The sequence below is a fragment of the Stigmatopora nigra genome, chromosome 16 (genome assembly GCF_051989575.1).
Source record: "Stigmatopora nigra isolate UIUO_SnigA chromosome 16, RoL_Snig_1.1, whole genome shotgun sequence".
Taxonomy (NCBI): domain Eukaryota; kingdom Metazoa; phylum Chordata; class Actinopteri; order Syngnathiformes; family Syngnathidae; genus Stigmatopora; species Stigmatopora nigra.
In genome coordinates this window covers 2854198-2869080 of record NC_135523.1, presented here as the reverse complement: position 1 = coordinate 2869080, position 14883 = coordinate 2854198, and the positions used below count along the sequence as shown (strand labels likewise).

The following is a 14883-nucleotide window of genomic DNA, read 5'->3' as shown; positions in this document are numbered from 1 at the left end:
CGTTAAAACAATTTTTGTCATTGAACTTGCTTCAAATGGTCGGAGAAGACAAATGTTAAATCATTTTTTACTTGAAGTCATCCAATCTAGGTTAAGTAATATTTTTCTTAGCATGCTAGCATAATAGTGTCGTTAGTACCATACTACCATATCACTATGTTACAAAACAACATGTTTGTACTATGATGTATAATTGTATGTATATGTGTATATGTATATATGTGTAGGTGTATATATATGTGTATATGTGTATATGTGTATATATATGTGTATATGTGTATATATATGTGTATATGTATATATATATATGTATATATATATATATGTATATATATATATATATATATATATATATATATATATATATATATATATATATATATATATATATATATATATATATATATATATATATATATATATATATATATATATATATATATGTGTGTGTATGTATATATATATAAATATATATATACATACACATATATACACATATACATATACACATATACACATATATATATACACATACATATACACATATATATATATATACACATACATATACACATATATATATATATATATATATATATACACATACATATACAATTATTGGGGGTGCAACTGTTTTATACTACATTGTATATTAGCGATAAGCTAGCAGATACTACAAAGTTTGAATTTTAGCGCACGATAGGTTTAATTTTCTTTGTTATGATTAGTTTAAAAGTTTACTGAGCTTACTAAACTCTAATAATTATGTTTTCAAAATAAAAGCATTTTTCAGCCTTTAAAAAAAGGACAAAATTCAAATGAGGCAATCAACGCACGTGTGCATCATCATCATCATCATCATCAAAGAGCGAAAATAAGTTTGAAAATTGCGTGCGCGTGTGTGTGCGGTCATGGCGCGTTGGCAGGAAGTGATCATTACTTTAATTGATGATAATGCTTTTAATGATTGAACATTTTGTCTAATTGATGGTGATTGATTGCACATTAGCGCACAAGGAAAGTGAATCAGGGAGCTAATCAGGGAGACGACAGCGCGGGTCAACGCCACCGTGTGACGGAAACATACAGCGGGGGGCCCGTGGGGGGGGGGGGGGGCGGGGCGGGGCTGAGGCGAGCGGGAGGGGCGGCAGATGGAATGGGGAGTGGAAGAATATTAAACAAGTCATTAGAAGAAAATCTGCGCATTAAATATTACTTTGCGCTCGTTTACTTGTCATTTCGACGCAAAACGGCGAGGAAAATTTAGGGGAACTGTACTTTGTCAAAACAGCCAAATGTGATGATCTGATTGGTTGCCTTCAATGCCCCTTGGAGGCATTGTAATGTATCAAAAATTATTTTTTTTTAATGATTAATAAACTGTATTGTTAGAAAGTTTAGCATGAGCATTGTACAGTTGCAGTTATTGAACAGATTTTTTAATTTTGTTGGGACTATATTTACAAATTATTTAAAAAACTGCTTTTTTAGTAGATAGTCAGGAAATTATTTTAGTAAAACAACAAAAAATATGTACTATATGTATATGTCATTTAGTTTGGAAGGAAAATAGTCAGTACAGAAACTATCAATATACAGACAGTAGTTTTTCTGTTATACAAGTACTAATAGCTTCTAAAAATTTCAAGTATTTCCTATCGCGTAAAAAAAGTCATTTTTTATTTTTCTGTACAAAATACACAAATATTTGCCAATTACCTAATTTCACATCCCACATATCCTGACTAGCGCCCCACGCGTACTTAATATTTGGCTCTACTTCCCCTTTACCGTCTCCGAACGTCTTCCAGTTTAACGAAAAGTACTATAATTTGATTTGTTTAATAGGGTGACAACGTCTAACGGCGGCCTATGACCATGATTAATATTAGCCCATAAGTGGGCTCTCTTTCAAGATTTTAACGACGACAAATTGACGGCTGCCCTCACAAAAACTAGCTAGCTAGTTAGCGAAAATCCCATCTATGCCAAAGTGTCACCAAATAGACGAATGAGGCTTTCACTACAAGGTTGCTCGAAGGACGAGAAGCGAACTGGGTTTTTGTTTTTTTGTTTTTTGGAGCGTCTTCCTCATCCGCCGCCGCCGTTTGTCACTGCGATATCCGCTAAATGTGATCATTAATACCCTCATTTTCGCAAGCCAGCCACTCTGTGAGGACCCTAATTAGAACTGATGTAGCTACTTAGCACAGCCAGCATCACAGGTGGGCCCAAATTAATCAGCAAATAGAGTTAAATTGGTCTCACTCGGCGTGTTTTACTCCTTTTTGTTGTTGTGTTTTTTCAATGTAGTACTACATTTTAGCTTTAATGCTAAATGTCAGTCTGAAGAGTTCCGCCAAAAGTTCCATGATTGGTGATGACGACAAGCAAATCAAAGAAATCACGGTTGCGCGTTTATGAATGTTTCATGCGGTCACGGCGAATAAGGCGAGTTAATTGCAAGTTTCCATAAATTAGCAAATTCTTATTTGGTGTTAATCACCGCTTTTCGGCTGGTTCCTTCTTCATGAATAATTTAACGGATGCGATGGTGCAGACAAAAGTTTGTAGGGGGGAAACAACTGCTTTGTTCACAACTGGAATTGTTTCATTTGTTTACTATGGGAATTTATTTTTCTTTAGTTCAGAAATGTTTACTTTTGGATCAAATAGTTATTAATATTAGTAGTTTAATTAAGACTACAGTTAAAATTAACTTACAAACCTGATGAATGGGAATAATTATACAACATTAAAAACAATAAAGCAAATTTGTATTGAATAAGCTCATTCTATTTTCTGACCTAAGCGACCTTTCACCGAATGACCCCCAAATGTGAGCACCCCCCTTTCTGCTTACAAAAATATCCTGCAAGATTGAATCATAACCCCTTTATTCCATCTCAACGATTACTGACCTCTTTGCCCTCTGACCTTTAACCCCACAATGAAACACCTCTTGTTCCTCAACATGCCATGACTACAAAATTCCTTTCTCTGACCTCTATGACCTTTTACCTCATCATCCAAAACTGTAACGGCCTCTCCTACCACAAACACATCTTACAAACTCAACAAAAAAACCCTTCATTTATCCTCAAATGACCTCAAAAACAAACCCAAAGACATATACAACTATACACAAAACCTACCCCTTCATAAAAATATATATCTTTAAAACGAATTACATAAAAAGACATATTTGGAGTGATCATATTTCAAAGCGTCAACTGTCAATGGCAGCCAATGAGTGAAAAAGTGAAATGTCAAAGCGGGGCGATGCTAAAGAACCAAGGAAGGGGGTGCCGGAGGGCATCCAGTCAGAAAACAAGAACTAAACAAATCCGCCACGTGGAAGTGGACGAGAGAAAGAGAGAGCAGCCACTCAAGAGGGATTAATGAGAAGAGGGGGGGTGCCATGCAATCACGTGGCCTTTGAGCGGAGAGAATGGCCCTAGTCGAGCATGGCCTCTGAAATGAGGTGAGACCGCCATCACCTGATCCGCAATTATCGCCGACGGAAATGAAAACTAGAGGCGGAGAAAGAAGAAGACAAAAAAAATCACACTTTATGGCAAATTGTCAGCGTTGGTTAGAAAGATTGATACTTTCTAAGGGCGGGTCACGGAGGAAAGAAAAAAAGGGAAAAAAAAAGACAATGACGGCAGTAACAGGAGCGCCTATGATTAAGTGGTGTTAGGGAGCGGGAAGACTTGTTTGCAAGGACAATCTTTGTGTACTTTTGTGGCGCGCCGGCCGCCTCCATCTTTGTGCAAGCATGAAATGTGTTTAAAGAGATGAATCGGGATCGGACGAGCCGTCCTGACATGATTATGAGGGATTCATCTGCGGCCATCTGCCGCCGTCACCAAGGAGGAGAAGGGGGGGGGGGGGGGCGCCGCGGACCTTCTGTTCAACGAGCGTGCCACAAAAACGCGACGCCGTGGACCCGCTGCTCTGCTATTTAACATCAACACTTTTTGTTAGGCGAAGGTGGGCTTTGGAAATAAGAGACTAATTCGTGGCGGACGAGAACAAGGAGCTTGTTATCGTACATTTTGCAGGTATTATCATATTCACACACCATGTGGACCAAAAGAAGGGGAGCAGATGGGATGGATTGCACATAACAACGTCCACTTGTTGTCTTTAAAAGTTGTATTCGTTTTTTAAATCGCACATTTATGTTTTTTTTTATTTTGTTATTATATTTATTGCTATAAACATGCATATATTGTTTATTTTTGCCTCCTATTTAATATTTATCAAAAAGTAGCTTTTAACCAGGGGTGTATTAATTAATAACCACATTATGTACAGTTACAATGCATAACTAAAACAAAAAGTGGATGAAATATAAGAATTTAAGACTATGGTTAACACAAAGTGGTAAAAAAAAAATCTAAACAAATCCTCGCCATTTTAACTCCAAATCTCACATACATAGAAAATAACATCTTTCACCTATAAACTATTGAAATGCAATTTTTTTTCGAAGCTGGCCAGGATAGCTAGCTTAATTACGACGTTCTAATAACCTGTCACAGAGGCGAATGTGAATGTCACAGCATATTGCAGAGCCCTAATGGCGGCAGGCAGATCCGCTGATGAGCCGTTTTGGGACAATTATGCTCAAATTTCAAATGTGTGTGTGTGTGTGTGTGTAAGTGTGTGTGTCTCCTACCACACACACACACAGGAGATGAGTGACGGGCCTATACGTGCATGCACTTGTTGGACCTTGAACCCCCCCCACCAGACACACTAGGCCCCCCCCAATACAGTCCACAGTCGGGCGCATCTTTTATTATCTTTCTAATCCACATATCCGGCCAAATATGCATAATATCATGAATTATTTTGACACCGGGGACCTTTTAATTCTCAACAGCCATATTTCATTCCACCAATCGAGTGTGCTTGAAGAGGTTGTCGCCGGGCGAACGTGGCCTTGAGAAAAATACACTTGACGTAGCCTTCATTCCCTTAGCGGATATGATAATGAGCTATGACCACAATTATGAACTTGCACTGGTACGGATGGGGATGGACATTTTGGTCATGTTTTGGTTACTAAACTGAAATCATAAATCATTATAATTTGCTGGAATTTTCTAAGATTGGACTGGATAGGAAAAACAGTTAACAATATTTTAACTAAACTGGAATTTAGCTGGTGTACAAGCCCGGCGGGCTGCAAGGCTATATTTTTAAGTATGCAAATTTTAATCGCGTTTTGATCTTATACTTTGTATCTAAATAAAACTGCCCTGTTTTACTATTGCATTGAATTGCACAGTTTTTTATTTAAATTGTATTTTGCAGTGGTGCTATTTGGGAAGACGCTACGTTGAAATCATAATTAAAAATGGCCTATAGCGCAAAATTAGTGACGACTTAACATTTTTATTTTTATTTCTACTTAAATTTATTTTAATTATTTTATAATATGAACTAAAGTGGGTAAAAAAACAGTGTTAATAGATTATTTAAACATTTGCGCAATGTCTACTTAAATTCTTTAGTTAACCTGACAAATAGAATATTTTTTCCATTTAATTCTATTTATATATTCTTTTTTAGTGAAGCAATTCATCTCAATTGTAAATATAAACCCCTCCCAAGTCACGAGTCTTAGACCTAGCCGAGTGTCAAGCTCCAAGAGTCATCCGATGACCTTGGCTCAGACACCATAAAGAGCGCCGTTACATCTCAACAACACAGATCAAGAGAAATGTCTCAATTAAAGCTCCCAGGGGAAAGGAAGAAAAAAAAAGCAAAGCCAGAGTTATCGCTCCCTCCACGCTCGCTACGTCCTCAAAAGTTATTTGACATAAATTGCCAGAGTCACATCATTTCCCGCCACCCCGACCAGCGCCGGCGGGATTTACGGCCGATAGCGTTGACTGGGCCTGGCGCCCGCCCGCCCGCCCGCATGCAAATAGACCCGAGGCACAACGATAGGAAGACGTTGATTGGTTTTTATCAGAGGGGAAGGCGAGGTGTCCTATGCAGACAAGCTTTCCAAACACTACTAATATCGTATATAATAGGATTATGCGCAAGCATACGAAGCTCTCCCGAGTGTCATTTCATGCGCAATAAAGCGACTTACTTACTGTACCAAATACTAAGAGCAAGCTTATGGTTGCACGGATACAGAAGAAGATGCTTGAGAATGAGTGCCGTAATAGGCTGAAGAACAAAATGCTGGTTCAGCAAGTGCGGCTTCATTTGTCTTTAACGGCTACCGCCATATAACATTAATGGAAGAATCGTATTGTGCTATGATAACTTGACACAGCCGTAAATACTTTAGTGGTTCTGGTTGGTTGATACTCCTTCAAATGACTGGCACCCAATTCAAAAAGGACACTACAACCTGCCTAATGTTAGCTCCAGCACCCCAACTCATTCAATGACTGCCCCCAAAAACATTTAATTTGAATTGTATTAAATTATTTTGGCGACTGAACTTTTTTTTTATTACAAATACACTCTAAAACTACCAAAAGAGTATATAAAAAATAAAATACTTTTTAAATAATTTTAAGCGCACTGACTATACTAAATGCAACATATTGGTCCAACTATTTCAGAATTAAATATGACTTATAAAATAGTTATACTACTACAAAATGTAAAACTTTTTGGGATGTGTATTGAAAAAAAATATTCCTATTGTATTTTAGAAATGGCCACTTCAGTACAGACAATTAATTTTGAAAAAAACGCAATCAAAACCACGCATTGTTTGTAAACCTGACGGATGGTGTGTAGTACCTTGTAAAGTACCTCAACGGGAAGTGACATCATCTTCTCTCTCTCTCGCCGCACCAGCGTCGTCGCTCCAGGGCCTGCAGCTGGGCCTGCCGGCTGGCCAACAGCCACCATGCAAAGGCTGGGCGGGACATCTGGATAGCTTCCCCCATTACCCTCAGGCAACTCTTATTTAAAGAAATATGAATTAGTTCCTTTTTTTAAATAAAAATACCTCTTTTTAAAAAAGGCACACAAAACCAACATGGTTGACTTTGACTTTTATCGCCATTTGATGGGAATGAGCATTACAGTGTAGTACACAGGTGAACATCTGTACTAATACTAAAACAAACAAACAAACATGAATACTGATCATAGCAATGTTAAAAAAAATGAAAAAAAAATAGGGTTATTGCTTTACCAGAAAGTAGCCGCCACCGGCAGATTTAGGTCACGCCGCCGCTTTTGGACTGGGACTAACAAGAGACGAGACAAGCGGCCTCGTCAGCACAGCGCTGCGTCGCGTGGCTGTGTACAGGACGTTAATTATGAGAGACATAATGCCGGGGGAGATAACAAGTCAACCTGGGATGTGAGGTAAGCACTTTCGGCAGCACAGATTCACTTTTTGTGGAGTTAGTGGCGCAAAAAAGAAAAAAAAGAAGAAGAAAAAAAACACACAAAAGTGACTGGTGATGATTGGGGTGGGGGTCAAGCACCATTTACAAAATGTACATGTGGTTGTTTTAATCCTGTGGTTTTAGGGGGCTCTACTTGAAGGATGGGGAGGTATTTTTTTCTGTCAGGGGTCATTGCATTTGCAAAATTACTTGTGCAAATGGGGATTTAAAAATAGTTACTGAAAAACTGGAATTTTTTAAATACAAAAAAATCTGATGTTAAATGTTTTGACCCTTAAATAAAGAGCTGTAAAACACTTGGGGGGTTAAAATAAAAATAAACTAAAATGTATTTAAGTTCTGTAAGTATTTACTCTTAATATACAAACAAAAAAAACTCCCCAATAATTGTTTTGACTGTATCAGTGATTTATAATTTATTTAATACCGACATCTTCATAATGTCTATTTTTATTAATTATGATACTCCTCATACGAAAAACATGGCCCCTGAAAGAGAAAAAAAATCCACTATTGAACATACTCCAGGGACGCTGCAAAGATGAATAAATAATTACAAGAATCAAAAATAAAAGGCACACGAAAGATCCTGGGTGAGATTGGCACTAATGCATGCTAAAAAATAAAAAAAGAGAAGAAACGTATCGCCAAATATGAATATGAGTGAAATATTCTAGAAAGGGGTGAAGAAAAAGAAAAAAAAAATCATGCGCAAAAATCATCTCCCAACGTATTGGAGCGAGCGTCCTTGGTGTCAGCTGATTTCAAGTCCTCTAGTGTGGGGATGTACAGTAACTAGTGTACACGGGATATATATGTACGTATGTATACACACGCTGTGTATTTGTGTGCGTGTTTTGTTTCAAGTCCAGGGTATGCCGCCACAACCCCACCCCACCCAACCCAACCCGCCACGGCGGGTCACCAGTAGAAGGAGCGAGTCAGGAAGTTGGCGGCCGTGTTGAGCCAGCCCACTCCGTCCGCCACGGATCCCACACGCGTCACCGCTTTGTCCGGGTCCTGCGACGGACTCTCCTCCTCGGGCAGGTAGTCCGGGATGTCCGTGTTTTCTTCCGCCGCCGACGCTTCGTCGCCCTCTTCCTGGAATGGCAATATCAGCTGCCGCGCAGACACACGTTAGTTTTCATTTAAAAATGAATATCCTGAATTCTAAGGTACATTGGAGTTGTACAACAATACAAAAGTCAAGTAGACAAATGTAAGAGCTGCAGTTATAGTGGAATTTTGGGCAAAGAGTGACCCCTGTTGGTCTTAACGGGCATTAATGAATTTTATTTTATTATTATGTAGTTATAGAGATTTTACAATAAATATTATCTGGTCTTTTTGGAGGTTTTTTCTTAATTTTGTCATTTGGATTATTGTTTCTTATTTTTTACTAAAACAACAAATTTGGAGTCTTTTACTCCCTTATAAAATACAGTAAATAAGCAAATATTGTTCACCTCTCCTCCATCATCTGTTCTTAAAACTTGCTGAGCTTTCATGACTTTCGTAGAGTTGATGGCTGTGCCCAATGCCTGTCACCAGAAAAAGTTTGATTTTATTTCAATATTTTTTGGTGCAATGTGTGATTGTTTTAGCTTGCGCTCACGTCAGCTTTGAGGTCAGATCGGATCCTAACGACACATCTCTTGACGGCCATTTGGAAAGTGAAGCTGATGACTCCTCGGATCTTCAGCAAGGCCTCTTCGCAGAGGCTCCGACGAGTCTGAGGCAGGAGAAATGTTAGTAGAATTTTAAAAAATGGGGGAGCACCCAACTTAAGGATGTGAATGGACGGCAGGTACCAACCGGGTCGTCCAGTCCGTCAATGTGCAAGACCACTGTCTTGGCCCTCTTGTTGTTGGAGCCCAGGAAGAACTGAGCCTTACGCCGACAGGAGGCGGCGGCCGCCTCGGCCTGCTCGGCCTCCTCTTTCCCGGCCGACTGAAAGATCTCATAGATCTCCGAGGCCAGTAGTTTGGTTTCCCCGGGCGACACGCTCCTTGGAAAGAAGAAATATTTAAATTTGGAGACATTTTTTTTTACATTTGCTATATTTTAATCACTCACTGGACATCCACAATGCATTCTTAGTCTATTTAATTATCATAAGATTTTTTTATTAATTCAACCATTATAGATTTTTTTAAAAAGAAGAAACTTGATGATAAATAGTAACTTTTGAGTGACTTTTAGGGGTAACACTACAGTATCAGCCCGCTAAAATAAGCAAAATAAAGGCCATCTTAAATAGTTTGGTGCAGTTTGTGTGCCACTTGCTTCTGCATGACATTCTGCAAGCTCAGCATCATGCCCAGCTCGCCCTTCATCTTCTCCCTGTTGGCTCGACATTCTGCCAGGTAGCGGACAGCCTGCACACACACACACATACGCAAGGACAAGACACTTAAGCATACGGCTATTTTGTGGCATGCCAAAACACACACGTTATTAAAATAGCAACCACTGTGCTTTTCACAACTTATCTGTTTAGGGATACTAAATAGCAAATGTTATTACCTAAAATACTTTAAATTGAATTCCCAATTAAAAGGAGGATCAAGTCCAAAACTTTTTTGGCACACGTTGACAGTCAATTAGTTGCACTTACCAGCAGTGCAGAGTAGACCACTTGCGGGTTAGGGTGGTCCAGGAAAAGGATGAGCCCCGGTAAGCATCCCTGATCCTCTACTATGGCCCTGCGGTTGAGGGGGTCCGCGGCCAGGTCCCGCAGTTGGTTGACCACCGTCAGTGCGTCCATCTCCGCACTCATGGCGCCTCCCTTACGGCAGCCACGCGCATCCAACCGACCTCCACCTGCCTATGACAGAAAAGAAAATTAGAAAGCAATAATACATGTGACACAATAAGAATGTATGTTATGAATGATTAGCTCGTTGGTGCCATTGACCATTGACCTCCAATGCTTTTGAATGGGCAAGTGCTAGCGCCCTCCCAACGAAATTGGACGTTAATAGCCTTCAGTTGTACAGAGTAGAGGACACTTGTTTAAATATATATTTTACAAACACCTATTATAAACCCGAACAAGAAAGAAAAGAATAAAATCATTTTTTCCTTTTTTTCAGGAAACAACGTGGTGTAACCCAGATTAGGAATTAACCAGAAAAGGGAATTTAAGAAGCTTAAGAAGCAATTGCTCGACCTATTTATCATTAGAGCACTTGTATAACACAATAGTCGAACAAATAATGAGGTAAAAAGTTTGTAAGTAATTAATGACCAACAATTAGCTCACGTACCTATTGTGCGTAAAGTCACGCATGACAAGCTATAACTACATTAAATATATTTTCCAACGCCGCTCAAATCGTTCTATTAAACTCAACATGTCACGACGTTACAAGTGCTCAAATTGAAGTGCACAAATAAACATTTGAACGCGTACTAAATGTGTACTTTAATGATATTGGGTTCGACCCTGAGGCTCACCTCGCATCTCGCCCTATTTGTTAAAAAGACCGAGGCGGGTCGCTAATGGCTAAGCTAAGCTAAAGCTAACTCATTTCAAGCTTACCTTTCAGTGAGTACTTGGCGAAACCATGAGACAACCGCGGCCGAACCTTAACGACACAAGACGCAACGATGTCACACCAAGAGCTAAAACGCCACTTTTTTATTACACGTTTAACAATAGAACTTCATTAACGCTGGGCCCTGCGCCTTTTCTTTTACAATGCTCGTTTAAGCTAGCAGCTGTGCACTGTTTTGGGTTTTGTGGCACGTCAAGTGCGGTACGTTCATTTACCAAGTCCTCTGAAACCGGTCCGGCGGTACCTAGCATTAAATATACGACACATTTACAGCGGGACACACAGGACACCTAATTGAGCAAACACTATAGTTCTTCTACATGCTTGGGCAGTGTGTTTTGAGTGACAAAATCAACAGCCAATCATAGGACAATTACATTCCAATGCACTTTTTCCATTGGCTAACCCATGCGGCAATCACAGAGTTTGCCCAGTGGCGGTGGTTCATAGCAACCGATTGGTGATATAATCCCCCTAATCCAATTGGTCCATAGATTTTAATGCCTCCCCTCCACATAGTCGTCTTTCGTGCGAACAACTGCTTTACAAGGTGATAACATTCGAAAGGTTGTCAGAAAAGCTTCGAGTCGGACAAGGTATTATCACACACATTTGACATTTAAGAAACACTTTTGACTGCGATCAAGTGTTCATTTTGCTCGATTTTGCCTCGCGATCGCCTGTTACGGAGACATAAAGTTGGTTAGCACAGTTGGTTAAACCAGTTAGCATCAGGTAGCTACGTTCTTTATTAAAAGTGATCAAATTAAGTATAGGTATAAATCATTCTTCCTATGGTGTTAAATTAACCAGCAGATTGTCGGATAATTTTTTTGAAGATTACATGTCATATTTACAATTGATCTCCTATTGTCGTATTTCTACTACGCCTATAATCGTTATGATATTAAGGTTTTGTTGATTCATTTAGCAAAAAATGATGTCATTACTGTTTGACATGATGCAAATATATCATCGAAATTATAAAAATAACAAAAGCCATCGATCATTGTAACATGATGTCATTTAACGCAGCTAATGCATTATTTTGTATTGCATTGAACTCCCATTAACGATGCTATTCCTCCCCAGTTTTAACTGGGAGGACCGGCAGCTAAACCCTGCTCGGCCACTCAAAATGAATTGCAAATAATAACAAAAACTATCCTTTAGATTCCCATCCGATGATGACATCATCCACATTGGGGCATGTGTCAATCATCCAGTTCTCAGTGCCTCAAGAGCTATGAGTAACCACTATGAACACATCGAGATGGACCTGGTAGGTCATTAGAGAAGTTTTATAGTCTGTCCTCGCATGAAATTACAATTAAAAAGATATTTCCTTACAGACATTTGGATCCGCCAAACCTTACGGGTCTACACGAAGCCTCGTTAGGCGGATTGCCAGCAACCTTCCTCTTAAGCCCTGCCCTAGGGTTCACTTTCAGGTGGGAATTTTACTCAAATAGGGTGTTTATGTGACCTATAATAACCTCCATGGATTGTTCAATGTTATGTAGACACCCCAACCATAAACAATGGAATCTTGTTCCTTACCTTGCTTTCTTTTCTTCTGTGTCTTTCAACATGACTTGTTTCTTTCTCCTCCCCTTTTCTCTCTCCAGCTGCTACACGGAATGCAGTCTGTCTTCTTTCGGTCAGTTTCCTCACGACGACCAGACTTTTCTTGGCGGAATCCTTTTCTTCTTTCTTAATTTCCCTTTCCTATAAGACGGAATGAAATGCTGACTTGCCTCTTTGCCATAGTTGGCTCCATTTAAGGGCGACTCGGGCTTACTGAGGAAGGAGAACGCCGTCGCCTCGCTTGCCGACATCTCCTGGATCGATCAAGAAGATGATGATGAAGAAGAGGAAGATGAAGACGAACCTCGGTGAGAAAAAAGAAAAAATAACAAATTAGTTCCTTGGTTTACAAATGGCACTCTTTTGCAGTAGTTCAGGACCACCCCGTGGCGTGGTGTTCCGGGGACGCCCACCCCGTGCCCGGAAAAGACCCCTAGTCAGACGGCGCTCCCTGCCCACCATCCGCCGAGAGCCCCCCGACCCACGGGGTCCGACAGCCGCCAACGACGAGGCCATTCAGAAAATCGGGGCGCTAGAGACGGAGCTGGCCAAGCTGAGGGAGCAAATTGCCCAGATCGTGTTGGCGCAAGAGAAAAGTGCGCTGACGGGTAAGTAAAAAAAAAAATTGTTAATGGCAAGTGTCATCATGGGATTGAATAATATTTTTGTAACAAGGGCATGGAAATAGGCAAAAAAGGGAGTTTTTGTGCTCCTAATTGGCTTTTAATGGAAGCCAATGGAGATTTTTGTGGATGTGTAGGTCCATGTGTATTATATTTTTTGCCCCAAGTCAAAGGATTTTTGTCAATGGAGGTGAATAATGTATTTTTTTATATTTATTTTTGGGTGGATCTAAGTTATTCTAAAAAGACTGCAAGAATATTTTGTGGGTCTTCATCATTGATAATAGGAATTCAACAGCAAGTTCAATCAGAATATAACATATACAAACTGATCCGCTAGAGGGCAGCAGAGTCCTAACTTTTTTACATTTGTATTTCTACTGACCTCAGTTGCCTCCACTGGGATGAGCCATCTCCAGCCACCACCTGCTGCTCCTCCACCTCCTCCACCACCACCACCTCCTCCTCCCCCTCTTCCACCTCCTGGACTCCAGCGCTCCTTCTCCGCCATGGACCTAATCAGAGAGCGCCGTGGGAAAAAGCCACAAGTCCCCACAGAGACCAAAACACAAGACGTCCCGAGCATGTTGGACATCCTCAAAGACATGAATAAAGTCAAGCTGAGATCTGTTAAAAGGTGAGTCCACAATTATTTACCTGGGTGTCCAATCCACTCACGTTTGTCTGTTTTTCCCCCCACAGTCGACCAGTGAGCGAGGCCAACCAGGAGAAGCTGATGCAGCCCACGGATGACGCCGCTTCACTCATCGCTCAAGCCCTCAAGAGGAAATTTGCGCACACGTATCCACAACGTAATCATCAGACGGAACACGTCAACAATACGCCAAGCGACAGCCCGCTGGTAATGTTGAATTTGCTAAACATGACAATAGAAATCGGATTTAAAAATGGTTTTAACGTTGACTTTTGTCTTTTTATAGTTTGGCCAGCACATGTTGAAGTCTACTGGCAAACGCAAGTTTGTCTAACAAGGAAATGAATGCTGCTCATAAGGACAAGATTCAGGATATTCCAAATTAACTATCTTGATATTTGTACAGGCACAAAAGGGATATTTTTGTCAATTGTGTCGTCATGCTTTGGTGCAATTTTTTAAATTATATAAATCATGTTTTTAATATTGGTCGTATGTTTGATTATTTATATCCAAGTTAAAATCTGTCTTAAATGGGTGCCAATTTCTGCATTAAGCCAAAACACTAAGTTGACAATTTTTTTAAGCCAAACAGCAACGTGTAATGTTATTTTTTTTAAATCAATACCTCATTAGATAGTACAATAAATCATTTGAATTCTATTATTACGTCCAAGTGTTATTTTAAATTGTGATGACATGTAGCCAATGTCTTTGCTGTTATTTATATACATCGAAATTAGTCATTTTATTGGTTTTAAAGAGGGAATGATGGACCAATATGTAATTTTCATTGGAATTGTGTTCCACTCGTATACTGTTCATTGATCAAATGAATAAAATGTTTAAGCCTGATTAAGAGTGTATTTGTAGAGTATTTTGCAACAACAAAAAGTATTAAAATACTTTTTCAGATAGGTTTTATATTTAACTTAGCAGCAAAATTAACTAAATGCAGTAACAAACTGCATCTAAGCAATCAAATTCAAAGCAATCATTTTTGACATTTGATTACAACAATACTGTGGAAAAATATGAGATAGTGCCATACC

At 39.4% G+C, this 14883-nt stretch overlaps 2 protein-coding genes across 3 annotated transcripts; one reads left to right on the top strand and one right to left on the bottom strand.

Moving 5' to 3' along the window:
- Positions 1-7028: 7028 nt before the first annotated feature.
- armc1 (armadillo repeat containing 1) lies at positions 7029-11233 on the bottom strand. The gene is made up of 7 exons (XM_077736427.1): positions 10951-11233; positions 10024-10233; positions 9693-9784; positions 9222-9414; positions 9022-9138; positions 8873-8947; positions 7029-8525 (listed from the first exon to the last, which is right to left on the bottom strand). The coding sequence occupies exons 2-7, from the start codon at positions 10183-10185 to the stop codon at positions 8328-8330; spliced, it is 837 nt and encodes a 278-aa protein (XP_077592553.1). The 5' UTR covers positions 10186-10233; positions 10951-11233; the 3' UTR covers positions 7029-8327.
- Positions 11234-11466: 233 nt separating this feature from the next.
- Positions 11467-14686, top strand: mtfr1 (mitochondrial fission regulator 1). Of its 2 annotated transcripts, none has more exons than XM_077735801.1 (8): positions 11467-11562; positions 12140-12248; positions 12319-12417; positions 12737-12861; positions 12926-13161; positions 13567-13813; positions 13879-14038; positions 14118-14686. In XM_077735801.1, exons 2-8 carry the CDS (start codon positions 12213-12215, stop codon positions 14163-14165), a joined length of 951 nt encoding a protein of 316 aa, XP_077591927.1. In that variant the 5' UTR covers positions 11467-11562; positions 12140-12212; the 3' UTR covers positions 14166-14686. The 2 variants fall into 2 exon arrangements, with proteins under 2 accessions (XP_077591927.1, XP_077591926.1); XM_077735800.1 differs by having other exon boundaries at positions 12923-13161.
- The last annotated feature ends 197 nt before the right edge of the window (positions 14687-14883 follow it).

Coding starts and splice junctions, on each gene's coding strand:
- armc1 (XM_077736427.1), bottom strand. CDS start 10,185: ATGAGTGCGGAGATGGACGCACTGACGGTGGTCAACCAACTGCGGGAC. Junction 9,139..9,221: donor TTGACGGACTGGACGACCCG/GTTGGTACCTGC, acceptor CTCCTGCCTCAG/ACTCGTCGGAGCCTCTGCGA. Junction 8,948..9,021: donor GATCTGACCTCAAAGCTGAC/GTGAGCGCAAGC, acceptor TTCTGGTGACAG/GCATTGGGCACAGCCATCAA.
- mtfr1 (XM_077735800.1), top strand. CDS start 12,213: ATGAGTAACCACTATGAACACATCGAGATGGACCTG. Junction 12,418..12,736: donor GCCCTAGGGTTCACTTTCAG/GTGGGAATTTTA, acceptor TCTTTGCCATAG/TTGGCTCCATTTAAGGGCGA. Junction 13,162..13,566: donor AGAGAAAAGTGCGCTGACGG/GTAAGTAAAAAA, acceptor TACTGACCTCAG/TTGCCTCCACTGGGATGAGC.